This window comes from Coenobita brevimanus, chromosome 46, assembly GCF_032717465.1.
Source record: "Coenobita brevimanus isolate Jiangsu-jjx chromosome 46, ASM3271746v2, whole genome shotgun sequence".
Lineage (NCBI taxonomy): Eukaryota > Metazoa > Arthropoda > Malacostraca > Decapoda > Coenobitidae > Coenobita > Coenobita brevimanus.
This window is the reverse complement of record NC_136999.1, coordinates 53421116-53435820: the sequence shown is the minus strand read 5'-3', so window position 1 is coordinate 53435820 and position 14705 is coordinate 53421116. Positions and strand designations below refer to the sequence as shown.

Here is a 14705-nt window from a genome sequence, read left to right as displayed (position 1 = left end):
TGAGGTAGGGGTCAGGGGTGGGAGTGGAGAGGTGATTTAAGAAGCTTGTCCCTGATCCTTGACTACAATTGGTGTTATTTTTTATATATTTATTTTTTGTTGAGGTCTGATGCAAGAGGTGTGTGTGTGTGTGTGTGTGTGTGTGTGTGTGTGTGTGTGTGTTTACTTTTTGTTGTGTTCTAAGACAAGGTTGTGGTGTGTGTGTGTGTGTGTGTGTGTGTGTGTGTGTGTGTGTGTGTGTGTGTGTGTGTGTGTGTACTATTTGTCGTGTTCTAAGACAAGGTTGTGTGGTGTGTGTGTGTGTGTGTGTGTGTGTGTGTGTGTGTGTGTGTGTGTGTGTGTGTTTACTTTTTGTTGTGTTCTAAGACAAGGTTGTGGTGTGTGTGTGTGTGTGTGTGTGTGTGTGTGTGTGTGTGTGTGTTTACTTTTTGTTGTGTTCTAAGACAAGGTTGTGGTGTGTGTGTGTGTGTGTGTGTGTGTGTGTGTGTGTGTGTGTGTGTGTGTACTATTTGTCGTGTTCTAAGACAAGGTTGTGTGGTGTGTGTGTGTGTGTGTGTGTGTGTGTGTGTGTGTGTGTGTGTGTGTGTGTGTGTTCTTATGCCGAGATCGCCTCTTTAGATGCGGATTTAGAAACAGTAAAATGATATTATTGACCGCGACTGTACAGTAGTAGAGAGACCAGCTTGAATAGGCTCGGCTGAGGGAAGATTATAGTAGTAGTGGTGATTCTAGTAGTTGGCAGTGATGGTAGTTAGTGGTAGTGCTGATTCTAGTGGTTGGCAGTTCGTGGTAGTGGAGATTCTAGCAGGTAGGCTAGATCCAGGTAGTCGCTTCAGCCCGATGATGCATTTTCGCATATTATTCTTTCCGCCACCAGACGATTTTATTCAGCTTAAGAGTGGCTTTTTGTAGGGGTTAAGGGTCGTATTCTAAGTGGCTTACAGTGATTTCGCAACCCGCTTTTCATAGCGACTTATTTTTCCATTACACCTGAACATCCTGTCGTAAGTTATGCCGTTTTAATATCGACACTGTCTGCACCTCTACTCGTAAAAGTGGATGATGAAATATAATGCGCAAAATAAATCGCTTAGTCATAGGTGCTAGGGGATATTCAAGGTCACTATTGGCTTGAGTTATAAGCTACTACACACTTATATTGTCTCTAGCTGGCTTTGCTACTTTTTACGATCCTCTGACTGTGTGTGTACCCATGAGCTGAAGCCTTATGTACTCTTTCAGCCTTACATGTTGGCAAATCCGTGTATGTGTGTGTGTGTGTGTGTGTGAGAGAGAGAGAGAGAGAGAGAGAGAGAGAGAGAGAGATTTGACATATATGTAATTAAGAAAGATTAGGTCAGGTTGCACAGGTGAGATATGCATTCTTCCCCATGAGTATGTTTATATGTAAGTAGTTAAGCCTTTCAGTCCAGTGACGTAATTTTTAGTTTATTTTTGCGACCTAAGACGAGATTATCCAACTTTGGAATGTCCTCTTGCACTGATAGGGCTAATGAGGCTCTGTCTAACCCCTCTAATTTAAAAAAAAATGTTCTCTAAATTGACTATAATTATTTGCAGGTAGATATGTATATAGCGATTTCATAATACGTCCTTGAACTGCAGGGGTTAAGTTCAGAATGGTTAGGCTAGGTTGCGTAGTGAATCTAATGCCTTCACCCCTTTGAGTATTTTTGTGGCTGCACCTCAACCCCTATGTGCAGGTGTTCGTACCCACCCCTCTACACACACACACACACACACACACACACACACACACACACACACACACACACGGGTAGAGCCAGCTATTTCATGCCACACTGTACCTTGACTAGTTTCCACCGGTTTGTGTGAATAGAACTAGTAGAACCAGTAAGCTGAAGGGGCCGGCACTGCACCATCACAGTATATTTAACACCTCACAAAATTTTCCTTTCACTAAGACGATGCATTGCTGCTAGACCCCCCCCCCCAACAGCTTTGCCTAGAAACTCCCGTGTCACTGAGTGGCTGAGTTGCGTTGTTACTGAGGAACCATTAAATTATACTTATAGCCAGTCTAGTGTTTTTGTCACCACACACCAACCCACGTTGTCATATCACGAGACTCATTCTGCCATGAGGTTAGATGAGGTTTGGAATATTACGATTTTTGTGTTTAAACCTGGGAGTGTGAAAAGGAGGGTCTGATTGGCTAATTCTGGAAGGGGCAAGGGAGTTGACGTCCCTCACTTTTGTTCTTGAGCGGTTTTTGAGATACGTGTGTTTACTAAAATTTCACGGAACTCAACTTTCTTCCACAAGCCTGGTAGTCAAACGTCGCCGCTTCGTATCAAGGTCTTCGTATTAGCCTGAGTTGCCAAGCCTATTTACTTATTTGTGTATTTCGAAGGGTTTGACAGATGCGATCGCGAGGAGGCTTTTTTTTTTTTTCTTCTTTTTTTACTTTAGGCCCATTCTTTTAGGCATTACTGTCATTTCGTATACTAGTCAGGTGGTAACAAGAACATTATATAAAACCACTGAAATGTGGCGGACAACCATTTTTATCTTCCCATCCGTTTTTCATATTGAAGGGGTCGACAGATAGAAAGTGGATGCTTTAATATATAAATCTGTGCTTCAAGTTATTATCAGTATATAAGTAAATTATATGAAGAGCAGTGGAAATGAGCTATTTTAGAGGAGCGTGTGGAGGTAGAGAGACAGACAGACAAATGAGTAACTGAAGGAGGGTTGTGGTACTGTTATGGATGAGATTGAAAGTGTTAAGAGAAAGACATAGAGATGGTTTGGTCATGTGGAATGGATGAAAAATGGGAGACTGACTAGACGAATGTGTGGAAGTAAGGCGGAGGGGGAGACCAAGGATGAGATGGAGGGATGGAGTGGAGACATGAGAGAGGGGTATGTGAGTTGGAGGGAGGGTAACCAAATGACGGGATGGGTGACGTGGAGGCGAGTTGTCTGTGGTCACCCTATACGGGATTAAAGCGTCTGACAATAGATAGACATAAAATTGGTGGCGACCATCTTCCACTCACTTGATGCAGTGCTGCCTACTTCTTCCTTAGCCTTTATCATTCTTTTTCTGTGCCTGTCCTCCTCTCTTCCTGTATCTCCCATCTTTCCTGTAACTTCTTATTGCTTTTCTTTCCTTTACAGGTGGCTTTACATTGAGTGACAAGCCAAATGGTTTCCTGTAAGCCAAGAAACCATTTACAACGCTGGGTTGTAACCATATAACCAAACCATACGTGCTCCCTTCGTGTCAACAAGTGGGTTGGTGGAGGGTTAGTGCCCCTCCCTGTAAAACAAATAACTCAGTCAAATGGCCACCCCTTACGGGATTATGGCGTCTGGCAATGGATAGATAGATAGACCTACCGTCAGCCTCGTAACGTCAGGTCTAACCGATTACTTCTAGTTCTGACCAGCTTAGCTAGGGCAGCCTGTTGTCCTTGGTGCGTTCGTAGGTCTATATCTATCTATTTATTACCAGACGCCTCAATCTCGCAAGGGTTGGCCGCAAACAAATCGCCTCTATGTCGTCCCGTCCCCCGCCATTTCATTGCCCTGCTCCCAGCTTTTATTCATTTTTGTCTTATTAATAGAGTTTAGAGTTGCAGTTATACATCACTGCCTGGGAACTGTCAAACTTCTCTCTCTCTCTCTCTCTCTCTCTCTCTCTAGGAAGGTTTCAATTCCATTAGGTCAATTTACTTTCGTTACCTTAGTCTGTCGGGGTTTCGTTAAGTCTATTACGTCGGTGTGTTAAGTATTAGTTAGATTAGGTTACGTTAGTGTGAGGGTTAGGGTAGGCTGGGTCAGTGTATCAGGTGCTAGTTAGCCTAGTGTGTTAGGGATTGGTTAGGTTAGGATTCTGTTAGGGTTTGGTTAGATTAAAGTTAGAGGTATGTAAAGGAGGAGCAATGGTTTTACGAGGAGAAACTTAGCGTGTGGTGATGATGATACGGCTGAGAGTACGTGATAAGGCTGTGTGGGCAGGAGAAAGGCCTGGAAATCCCCTCTTGCTATTTATACCTTGCCAGACACAAAACAACGATGTATCTTGTCGTACATCATTACTCCCGCCATGGTGCACGCGGTCTCTCTCTCTCTCTCTCTCTCTCTCTCTCTCTCTCTCTCTCTCACACACACACACACACACACACACGAAACTGTATGTGCCAAAATCAATCTAAAAATTTTATGTACAGAATTCGGGACTGTACGAACCTTACTCAGTCTTGCAATAAAAATACGATTATGTAAGGTAAAAACGTAACATAAACGTGAGTAAGTACGTAAGATACACATAAATATATCTACGGTACATATGAAAGCAACAAGCAACATCATCATCATCATCTTATCATCAGCATCATTAGCCTACGTTAGTCCAGTGCAAGACAGGGGCCTCTCTCATCATTTTTCATGTTAACTAATTGAAGGTTAACCAGTTCGGTCCAGTGCCAGGGAGTCTCCGAATTTCATCTCGCCATCTCATCCTCGGCCTGCCCCTTCCTCTCGCCCCATCTCCGGGCTTCCCAAAGACGGCAGCCCATAGCGACTAAAAGCGTATGAAGTTAGAACATTGCGCAATATCCCGCCTTAGCCAGTTCCATCCAGCACTACCCCACAGCACCTCGGCTTGTCTTGTGTGTAGCTTACGGCAGCGTCTGGAAGGATCGGAGAGCATTAATTCGGATTCTGATAGCTTTAAAACAATCGGTTGTCTGAGTAGTGTTTATCTCAGTATTATTATTATTATTATTAGTAGTAGTAGTAGTAGTAGTAGTAGTAGTAGTATAGTAGTAGTAGTAGTAGTAGAAGTAGTAGTAGTAGTAGAAGTAGTAGTAGTATGTGGCAGGTGGATAGTCGAGGTGCTTATCATCCATTCATCTTATTTAATGCTATCATTGACTCTAAGCTGAGTAACAAGCCAAGTAGTTTCTTATAGTCCAGGAAACTATTTACTTCATTGGTGATGAATATACTGTACAGTCATATGGACGCCATGTGATGTGTGGATTTGGGCGCCTCAACCGGATGTAGCCGATAAAGGTTTACATGGTAGGGTTGGTTATGATTTATTGCTAACATAATACCGCTCAGGGATGTGCGACTAGTCACTGGCCATGAATACCAGTACTAAGCAGCCTACTCCGAGCCCCAAAGCTCCTGATATGGCAGTAAAGGAGTTGGATGATAGTAATTAGTATGCAGGTAACTAGACAGGCAGGTGTTACGTTGCTGAGAGGATGTTTAAATATTCGGTTTTGTCAGGACGACATGGAGGCGATTTGTTTGTGGCCACCCGCTTTGGGATTAAGGCGTCTGGCAATAGATAGATGGATAGATAGATAGATAGCCATGGTTTTGAACGTGAACACTACTTTTCAAAACTGTGCTTCAAAATTACCTCGTCTGCCTCTAAGTTTCCCCTTCACACTGCCTCACAATGTCCCCAGTAGTGTGGAAATCTACTGGTACTGAATAAAATAGCAAAGGCGACTGGAAGTGATAGGAGCAGGGGTGTGGCGACCTTTACAGCTTGTTACTTGTGGTCTGAACTCCAACAAAAGTTTCCAGAATAAAGGCCATGACTTAGTCCCTCTGAAAGGAGTGCATGGCGTAAAATTGCCTCTACGTCATGGGAAAATAAGGAAGAGGGATTAGAATTGAAACGTGAACATATTTATCCCCTGGTTCGTATTTTGAAAGAGATCCGTGCGTTGAAATAATGATAATAATTTACTAGATATTTTAAAAACAGCTAGATGTTTAAGCATATGAAAGGAATTAATAAAGACTAATAGATATAATAAAGAACCACGCAGATCCTTTGAACATGAAGTCCATACTTTTTGTCAATGTTTATAGCTTATTACCCTCTTACATGCTGAAAATAGGAGGGCGGCAAGAATGAAAGCTTGATTAACCAGAGAGAAAGTGTTTAGAATTCCATGGCCTTATAAAATTAGTTTTGATATGAGTGTTTTTTCCTCTCCCATCTCCTTATTAGCAACTATGAACTGGGAAATAAAACCTTGCTTGATATAATTTGCAAATGTCTCAATAAAAACCTTAGACTTCTGATGGGGCAATACTGAGTTGATACTGGATTGATGCATGCTTTTAGGGGCTGAGGTGGATTGAAGCATGCTTTTCGGGGCTGAGGTAGTATAGTAATAAATTCAACTGAACAGGTGAGCTTTGTAAAGAAATACACATGCCAGGGCTGCACTCAAGAATATACACCCGTTATATAAGTCAGCATAAACATACAAACCAAAACGAGAGATTCCACAGGCCTAATGATAACTTGAGATGTTTAGTTAGTGTTTTTCCTCATAAACTTAAATAGGTAATAAACACTTCCCTTGTTAAGTTGGCACCGTACCTTGAGGCTATAGAGATCCATAATGTTTACAAAATGTGATATGTTTCGTTTATACATTTTCGATTGCGTACCTTACATCTGGGCACGGATACACACATTTTGGCTGAGTTCCTTGCCATTACTGTTGTTTATATTTGGAGGAAGGTCAAGGAGCATTCAGAGTCTCCCCACGTCTTGTTCTGCCTGCATAAAATAATCTTAGGTACGCGGGGAAAGCCACCACGTTATATAATTTTTTTTCTTTTTTTAAGGAACGACGAGGAAGGGAGAGAGCAGAATCTTAGCATGTCCTTTGTTCTTACTAAAAAAAATAGAAATGAAGTTAGGGTAGGGAATATATATATAAGAACTCCATCCTGGAGTTACAAAGATCTCCTCCAACCCCGTCAGTGAAAATAATATCGCCCACCGTGCTAATTCAATGCCTTCATTATGAGGGGGTAATTTTTATTCCACCCATGCGCTGTGTGTGTGTGTGTGTGTGTGTGTGTGTGTGTGTGTGTGTGTGTGTGTGTGTGTTAGTCTCGCTGACAGCAACAGTTGCCTATATGTGGTTAGCGTTTTAGCAATTTAGCTCCTGTCGTCTTTCCGTTCGCTCATAAATTATATGCAGTAGATGGAGGACTTTATAACGCAGGGTTACAGAGTGTACAGAAGCTTTTGTCAGGGTTGCATTCCCTCTACCCTAGCAGCCATCATGGTCGCGTGTGAACTGGCCGTTAGCCTTCTGATGTAATTTTCATGATGGCTTCAGTGACCGCCCGCTCGCTTGCAAAGGTCATGATGGGGAGGTGTATCGCTGGTGAGGCAGTGGTGGGATATCATAACGTAAACAAGTGTTCGTCTCAAATGGATATTCAATTATCCTTGAGGAAACTTAGTATAGGCTGGTTTCTCTTACTGACATATTGTATCATTTGCGAAATAGATAGCATAATGGAAATAGTCTCATACCGACTATAAATGAATTAATAAATTAAAATAGGAAACAGTTTTTATTGTCATCGTCGGGTACGTGCTGACAGTAGGTACCGTACAGAAGGTGGTTTTGTGTATAGTGAACATCGTCCATGGGTGTTGCTATTTAATTCATCTATCGCTGTAAGGCCAGCATCCTGAGTAGCGTAATACCTTTTTGGTTGTCATTGTTTCCACAGCAGTCGACGTGATCTAGGTGAGTGATGCCTTCCTTTCTCTTGGCTGCTACGCTGGCAAAAGTAATGATCGGTGGGGGTGAAAGCAGAGCAGTTTTTCCCGGTTCCTTTGTTACTTGAGGTGACGGGGTGTGCTTAAGTATTTGTCATGTTTTATCAGTTGCTTTTTACTCAGGTCGATAAGGTGGCGCTAGGCATTTGTCATGATTTGTCTGTTCCTGGGAGAGGTAAGAAATATAACAGACAAGTTCCAGAAATATGTACCCCCTTCCCCACGATAATAATAAATAATATAATAAGATCATGAGAAATGTCTAGAAATAATAAGAAATGTTTAGGAATGGCGTGTCTTGAGCCTCACTTTTGAAGCTCTGGTTGCTACCGTACCTCTGAAAAGCAAAATCACCATTAACACGCTTGTACCGTCCACCTCACACAGATAGATATAATGTTAGAAATGGCTGCCAAGATTCTGTATTTTACATATTGTGCGGCGAGGGTGTAAATACTGGGAAGACCTATACAAACCCATGGTACGATTATGTAGCCAACGCCAGCTCAGAATTTAGTTATATAATGGTACAAACACAGTATGGTAGTGTAAGCCAAACTGTGTGGAGTTGCGGAGTTCCCTGGCTACGGTGCAATCACTTGGTGTGCCTGCCAGAATACAAATTATTTCTGTAAGTCATCAGGGAAAGGAAAGTTTGTGATGTGGTCGGTGTAAACGCTTATTGTGCATTTCTTACATTAAAAAATAATGTGAGTTGTTAATGCTGAATGTCAGATTTAGTGTAATTAGGTATTTTTTGTGAGAGGGATGAGGCAGGGCATGAATGACATTTTTTTCTGCTTTTAGACCGTCGCCAAAGTCAGTGGAATTCCTTAAGCCTTTCGATATTCTGGGTGCCTATGTTCTTATACCGTACGCGAAGTTGCTTTATTTCACTTAATATAAATCCTAGCAATGGGAAGAACAATCACACACACACACACACACACACACACACACACACACACACACACATATATATATCTATCTATATGTCTATCTATCTATCTATCTATCTATCTATCTGTCTATCTATCTATCTATCTATCTATATATATATCTATAGATAGATTGATATATATATATATATATATATAAATATATATATATATATATATATATATATATATATATATATATAATTTTGTGCATATGTGGAAGTGGGCAATGCAGTCTCGCCTCACCTCACTGCATCTCCAATTCGCCACTAACCAGCTGAGCTAAATGGCAGCAGTGGGACGGGTGTAAGGAAATGCGGTGTGAGGCGGTACCTGGTGGCTGCATAAATACTGCTACTGTCAGGGTTATGGGGTGTAGTGAGATATCAACGTTACTCTATGACGGTCTTAGCAACGTACATGTGGCAAGTGTGGGGCTGGTTTTATTAGTATGGGACTTGACCTGGGGGGAACAGGAGGCTTCGTAGTGTCTTTTATTTAGTGACTTAGTATGCCTGATATTATTAACGTTTGGGATACTAAGGTGTAGTGTGCGGGATAAATAGCTGAAGAAGAAGTGCTAGGAAATCTCCAAAGCGATACTCGAAATACGTCCCTGTTTGCAGGCCCGTTTGCACCTTATCTCTGGGCCTGACGCTGGCATTAAGAGAGGGGATTATCGCGCTGGCTGTGATTGGTGCAGTTTGGGTATTGTATTCAGAGAGACACCACAAGATTTTGTTCTCTTGAGATATTTTCCAGCAGTCTAAGAATTCAATACACCAGCACTACTAAGAATTCAATACACCAGACGATTGTGTACAGTCCTGAGAAATCCTAACACCTTTTCCTAAGCGATTTATTTTGTTTATTACATCTTACTCTCCTCTTCTGTGCTTTACCAATGCTTCTAATATCATCATAATTTGCATTAATAACGTTCTGTACAAAAGGATAATAACCAACCATGTCCAAAAATAAATCGTTAAGGAAGAGGTGTCAGGGAGCTCCTTAAGAGAATACGAGTCAGATGAGGTATTTATATAGTCCAATCATCTTAACTTGGCAAGGATTTTTTCCAGCGTATTTACCGTTGATCCAGGGCAAAATAAGACAGTATGACGCCCCTACAAATTTTCCATACCACTTCTTCGTGACTAGTATCATATTTTAGGTTGCCATTTGTTGTAGTTGAAGAGTAAAGATGGAGGCATAGCAATCTTATGGCTAGTTAGGGTGGAAAACATGACTATTTTTTTTTTCTTTTTACCTGCATCCAGACAATTTTGTTATGGAAAGATCTCGTGGTGAAGGGAGCTAGAATTAAGCACACACACACACACACACACACACACACACACACACACACACACACACACACACACACACACACACACACACACCAAAAACACATCATATGAATAAAAAAGTGAAAATAAGTCTGTTACCGCCATCACAACTACTACGCCACTTAAATCTTAGCTAATCCTACACAACCAAGGGATTTATTTAGTTAAGGACCGCCCAGACCCCTTAGTGTGGATGACGGCTGGTATTTTTGGTATTAGCCAGGCGGTATTAATTGCTTCACTGCCATGACGTATTGTTTATTTAACTGCTTCATTCCGGTGACGTCATTTATTGGTTTAATCTTCCTACCTCTAGATTATATTCACGTTGGGAAAGATTTCTCGTGTGGATGGGTTACTGAAGGCCATATGTAACCTCTTCAGCTCGAACAGTTTGTCCGAAGAGGACTTGAGGCCATTTCCATTTTACCATTTCCAATTCAAATCCATTTCCGACAAAACAGAAATACATCAGTTCCGATTTGTTTCATTTATTTAATAAATATGAAACACATTTTAATAAGGTGTTGTTTATCTCTCTCTCTCTCTCTCTCTCTCTCTCTCTCTCTCTCTCTCTCTCTCTCTCTCTCTCTCTCTCTCTCTCTATATATATATATATATATATATATATATATAACCCAGGCTTTTACTGCATCGTCAGGAACGTAGGGCCACTCAGTCTGGGCATTTAAGGCAAGGATGGCCAGTCTGGTCTCCCCATAAGTGGCCTTCAGTGAGTAGTAAGCCCCAGCCCCCACTTTGAATTTAAATCTTTACAGTTGCCATGCGGTTGGAGTGCATTAACCCGGATTAATTGCAAGGAAACTCGTTGGTTATATGGTTACCATCCAGCGTATTGGATATTTCCTTGGTTACAGGAACCCGTTTGGCTTCTAGCTCGGAGTACAAGCACCTGAAAGCAGCACTGCATCAAGTGAGTGGATGGTGGGCACCCCGACCTACCAGCTTGATTAATTTTCTTATCGTCATAAGACGCATGGTATAAGATCACCGCTTTAGTTACTGTTTTAAGGCAGTGAAGGAAAATATATCAAAAGGTAACAAATTACTTTGCGAATAAAACAACATGAATTACCAATAAATAAGGCAATAACCATCCAGTCGACAAACCCTGACAACTCTAACAAAGATTAGTGAAAAAGATACGACACACTGGCCACGTCAAGAGAAAAACAAAATCACCCAATACAGCAAAAGTTCACGTCAGTTCACCTAAACAATTCTAAGTCAGATGAACTCATTGGATTTTCTTTCTTCAGTTTCAGCATTCCTATTCTCCCATTCATTTCTTCGTAAGTGTATTATTAACTCTATCAGGCCCGGGACGTCTTTCAGCTTTTAGTCTTTCATCCACCAGACGATTTTACTCAGCTCAGGATAGACGGTAGTGGTCAAAATAAGGGGTTAGCGTAGATGTTGCTCTGACTGACTCTTTCGCTCTAAGGAAAAAAAAGGAAAATGAATAAAATCATCTGGATATATAGGAATAAACCAAGAGAACACGTCATCGGGTTGAAAGGGTTGTGTGGTTATGAGTGTCCGTTGTGTTCACTTGTTAATCTATTTGTGAACACTATCTATCTCTATCTATCTATATACCTAGGCTGCTTCCCCCAAGGAAAGGGAGGTAGCCGAGACAGGATGACTCACTCTCCATTTACTCATCCATTCAAACACATTCATTCGCATCTTAGCCCCAAAGGGGAGAACACACGATATGCAAATAGAATGGGCGGAGTATGTACGAAAGAATATGACACGCGGGCGAAAAAGGCGCCTTGGCTGTTTATTATGCTGGGGGTTGCTTGAAACATTATGGAAAACTTCGGTCACCCTCTGTGTGTGTGTGTGTGTGTGTGTGTGTGTGTGTGGCAACGGGTGTTTGTTTTTGCACGCATACTGTATGTTTTCTCTGTGTGTTCTGCGGTCGATAACCCTTCCTCCACGTCAAGCGCAATCAACCTGACGTTTTTGATACACAGGTAAGGAGTACTTTCAGCCAGTGGAGTCAAACTTATCCTTCTGTACTCATCATCATCATCATCATCATCATCACCATCATTACCCTCACCACCACTATCATCGTCATCACCATCATTACCCTCACCACCACTACCATCGTCATCACCATCATCTTCCTCTTCCTCACCATCATCATCATCATCATCATCTAGCATCAGTCTTCCACACAACGAAGCAAGGGTAGGAACCTGAATTAGAAGGAGAAACTGAAACTTGGAGGAATTATCTCAAGTGAAGTGGGCTGTACAATCAAGGACAAAAGTTGGCCTACAATTCCACTACATTTGCTTAGAACGCGGCTGTCACTTTCCTCCCTGACGCATCGTGGCAGAGAGAATCAACTTGGCCAGTGAAACATGCCTAGCTTCTCTCAGCTTAGGAATATTAGCCAGCAGAGGGACGTGGGAAGCGGAAGAAGTGAAATATTAATCGAACTTTTTTCTCCTATCGTACACCGTAAAAAAATTGGCGTAAGTTGAACTGTGACGATGCATGAAATAAGATCTTCAATACCCTGACGTACAGAGAGAGTAATAACTATCTTCCCAGTTCCGTGTGAAGAAAATGTACAACTGGCGAAATACAACGAAAACCCAGTCTCTACTAGTGTGTGTTTCAAATGGTTCGACTTTTCCGCTATGTATTCGTCAAACCGTGGAAAGAAACTTATTTTTCTCTACACATTCTTTCCTCCCAACTCTACACGGTTTATTCAGCTCAGGAGAGAGTTTGAGACTTGGAGGGGTTAGAGAAAGTCATCATTTACTTCTTTAGTGGAGAATGTCTGTCCTAAACTGATTAAAATCCTATGGTTGTTGTTAAAATGAAACGGAAAATTCGTCTTTGCACTGAGAGAGGTTAAATAGACTTGCTACGGTACCGGCATTGGTGTGAGAGTTACAGACAGATCATCTAGTCAGTCTGCTGGTTCTGACTCTTTGACCCATATAAACGACTGACATATTGACTACAAACTGATACAACCTCTCCACTTCACGCATTTCTATATTAACTGACAGGTTTTTTTTTCTCCCTTATAGGATGTACATAATTTTGTCATTAACTGATAGCTAAATTTATTCCTTCTTACAGGTACATCACTTCAGCCTTGATTCATCTCCCAAGGCAGCCATCGCCACACACCCCTGGAGTGCCACACAGCGCCGTTTTTCACCCTTGCCTCCCTGGTAGTTCACCTTTGCGGCGTCACACCTGCATCCTTCACCTGTACAGCGTCACACAACGTCACCTTCCACCCCCGTAACGTCACACAGCACCGTCCTTGGTCCTTATCTTAAAGTGTCACCCCTATCGCCATTCTCTTATCCTCTCACACCACCGCCACCACTGAGGCTAAGCTCCAGTGGCCGTAATCATAAAAGATCTTAACAAATACTTATTAGAATTTCCTGTACGAAGTGAATTAGTATCAGAAATCCATCTTTATAGCCGTGTTTTTCAATTATTCACTCAGGTTTGGTTGTAAAGCGCTTGATAAGTGTACAAGTGAAGAAAACAAATATGTATCACCGATCAAAAGCACAAACTGAGACGAAGAAAGTGCATGACAATATCGCAGGTATTTCCTTCAGCAGCGAGGCCAGGTGTAGTGTGTGCACGTGTGTGTGAGATTCAGTGGCTGTGTCTTCAGTGTGTCTGCTGTGGAAAAAAGATGTGCATTTTTAAGTGGAAAGAAGTTGTGCATTGTTAAGTGGAAAGAAGTTGTGCATTTTTAAGTTGCCTTCGATGAAATATACATACCGGATTCCCTCGAAGATATACACTGTGTGGTTCGGAAAATATATATGCAGAGAGTGTGAAGGCCTCTGAGGATATAGATATAGACGAGGCGGCTTGGATAATACACCATATAGCTATCTAGACAGTGACTATATATTTTCGAGGATATACATAGACATTGCTTACTTTCGATATAATAATGGATTCATTCTCGTGGATGTTACTTACGATATATAGAAATACCTGTACGCCTTCAAGGAAATATAAAAAGCCTGTGTGTCACCTGGAATATGGGAGTATGATGGTCTGTGCCTCCCCTCACGTGTCTCATCCGTCCAATGCTTATCTAGTGACTCATCTCTCTCTCTCTCTCTCTCTCTCTCTCTCTCTCTCTCTCTCTCTCGTTCGATGACCTTGACCCAATCTAGAAGCCAGTTAGAATCCCTTAAAGTGCTGTAGTGAGGTAGAAGTAGGTTGGCACTGCAATAGGCCTAACAGATAGAAGAAAAGGCCAATTATAAGGCAAATCATTACTGAATAACTGAGACAGACACAAAGCCGAGTTAAACAGTAGTCTGATCATCCGCAAAGATTTAGGGAAAAGGCGAGATTTTTTTGTGAATGGTAATAACAAGCGAGAAAAAATGAGGATAAAATAGCATAGGACTATTGAAAAAAACATAAATTTGGTTATATTTTGTTATGATGGCAGGTATAAGGGTAAGTTGACGCATAACATATACTTTACTATTAAAAAATTGAAAGTTTAGAGTTTATAGCGAAAAGAAAATGAGAAAAAGAAGGTATTTCAATGTAAAGTTTAGTGTTGATAGAAAAGGAGAAAAGGAAGGTATTTGAATGTGAGAGAATCAAAATTGCACATGAAAGATCAATGAGAGGACTATCGTTAAGGAGACAAGAAAGAAAATGAAAGAGAAATGAAGAATGAAACAAGAAAAGGAAGCAAATACAAAAAATGAGGGAAGCAAAGAAACAGGTGAGCCAAAAAGACATACTAAT

General features: G+C 41.4%; 1 protein-coding gene across 1 annotated transcript in view; it reads left to right on the top strand.

The window, feature by feature from the left end:
• Positions 1 to 13136, top strand: part of LOC145398736 (protein sidekick-like) — an 82630-nt gene extending 69494 nt beyond the window's left edge. Inside the window, exons 9-11 of the mRNA XM_080271534.1 lie at positions 7567 to 7583; positions 10781 to 10836; positions 13038 to 13136. Coding sequence (XP_080127660.1) covers positions 7567 to 7583; positions 10781 to 10836; positions 13038 to 13136 — 172 coding nt within the window. The remainder of the gene's footprint in view (positions 1 to 7566; positions 7584 to 10780; positions 10837 to 13037) is intronic.
• The last annotated feature ends 1569 nt before the right edge of the window (positions 13137 to 14705 follow it).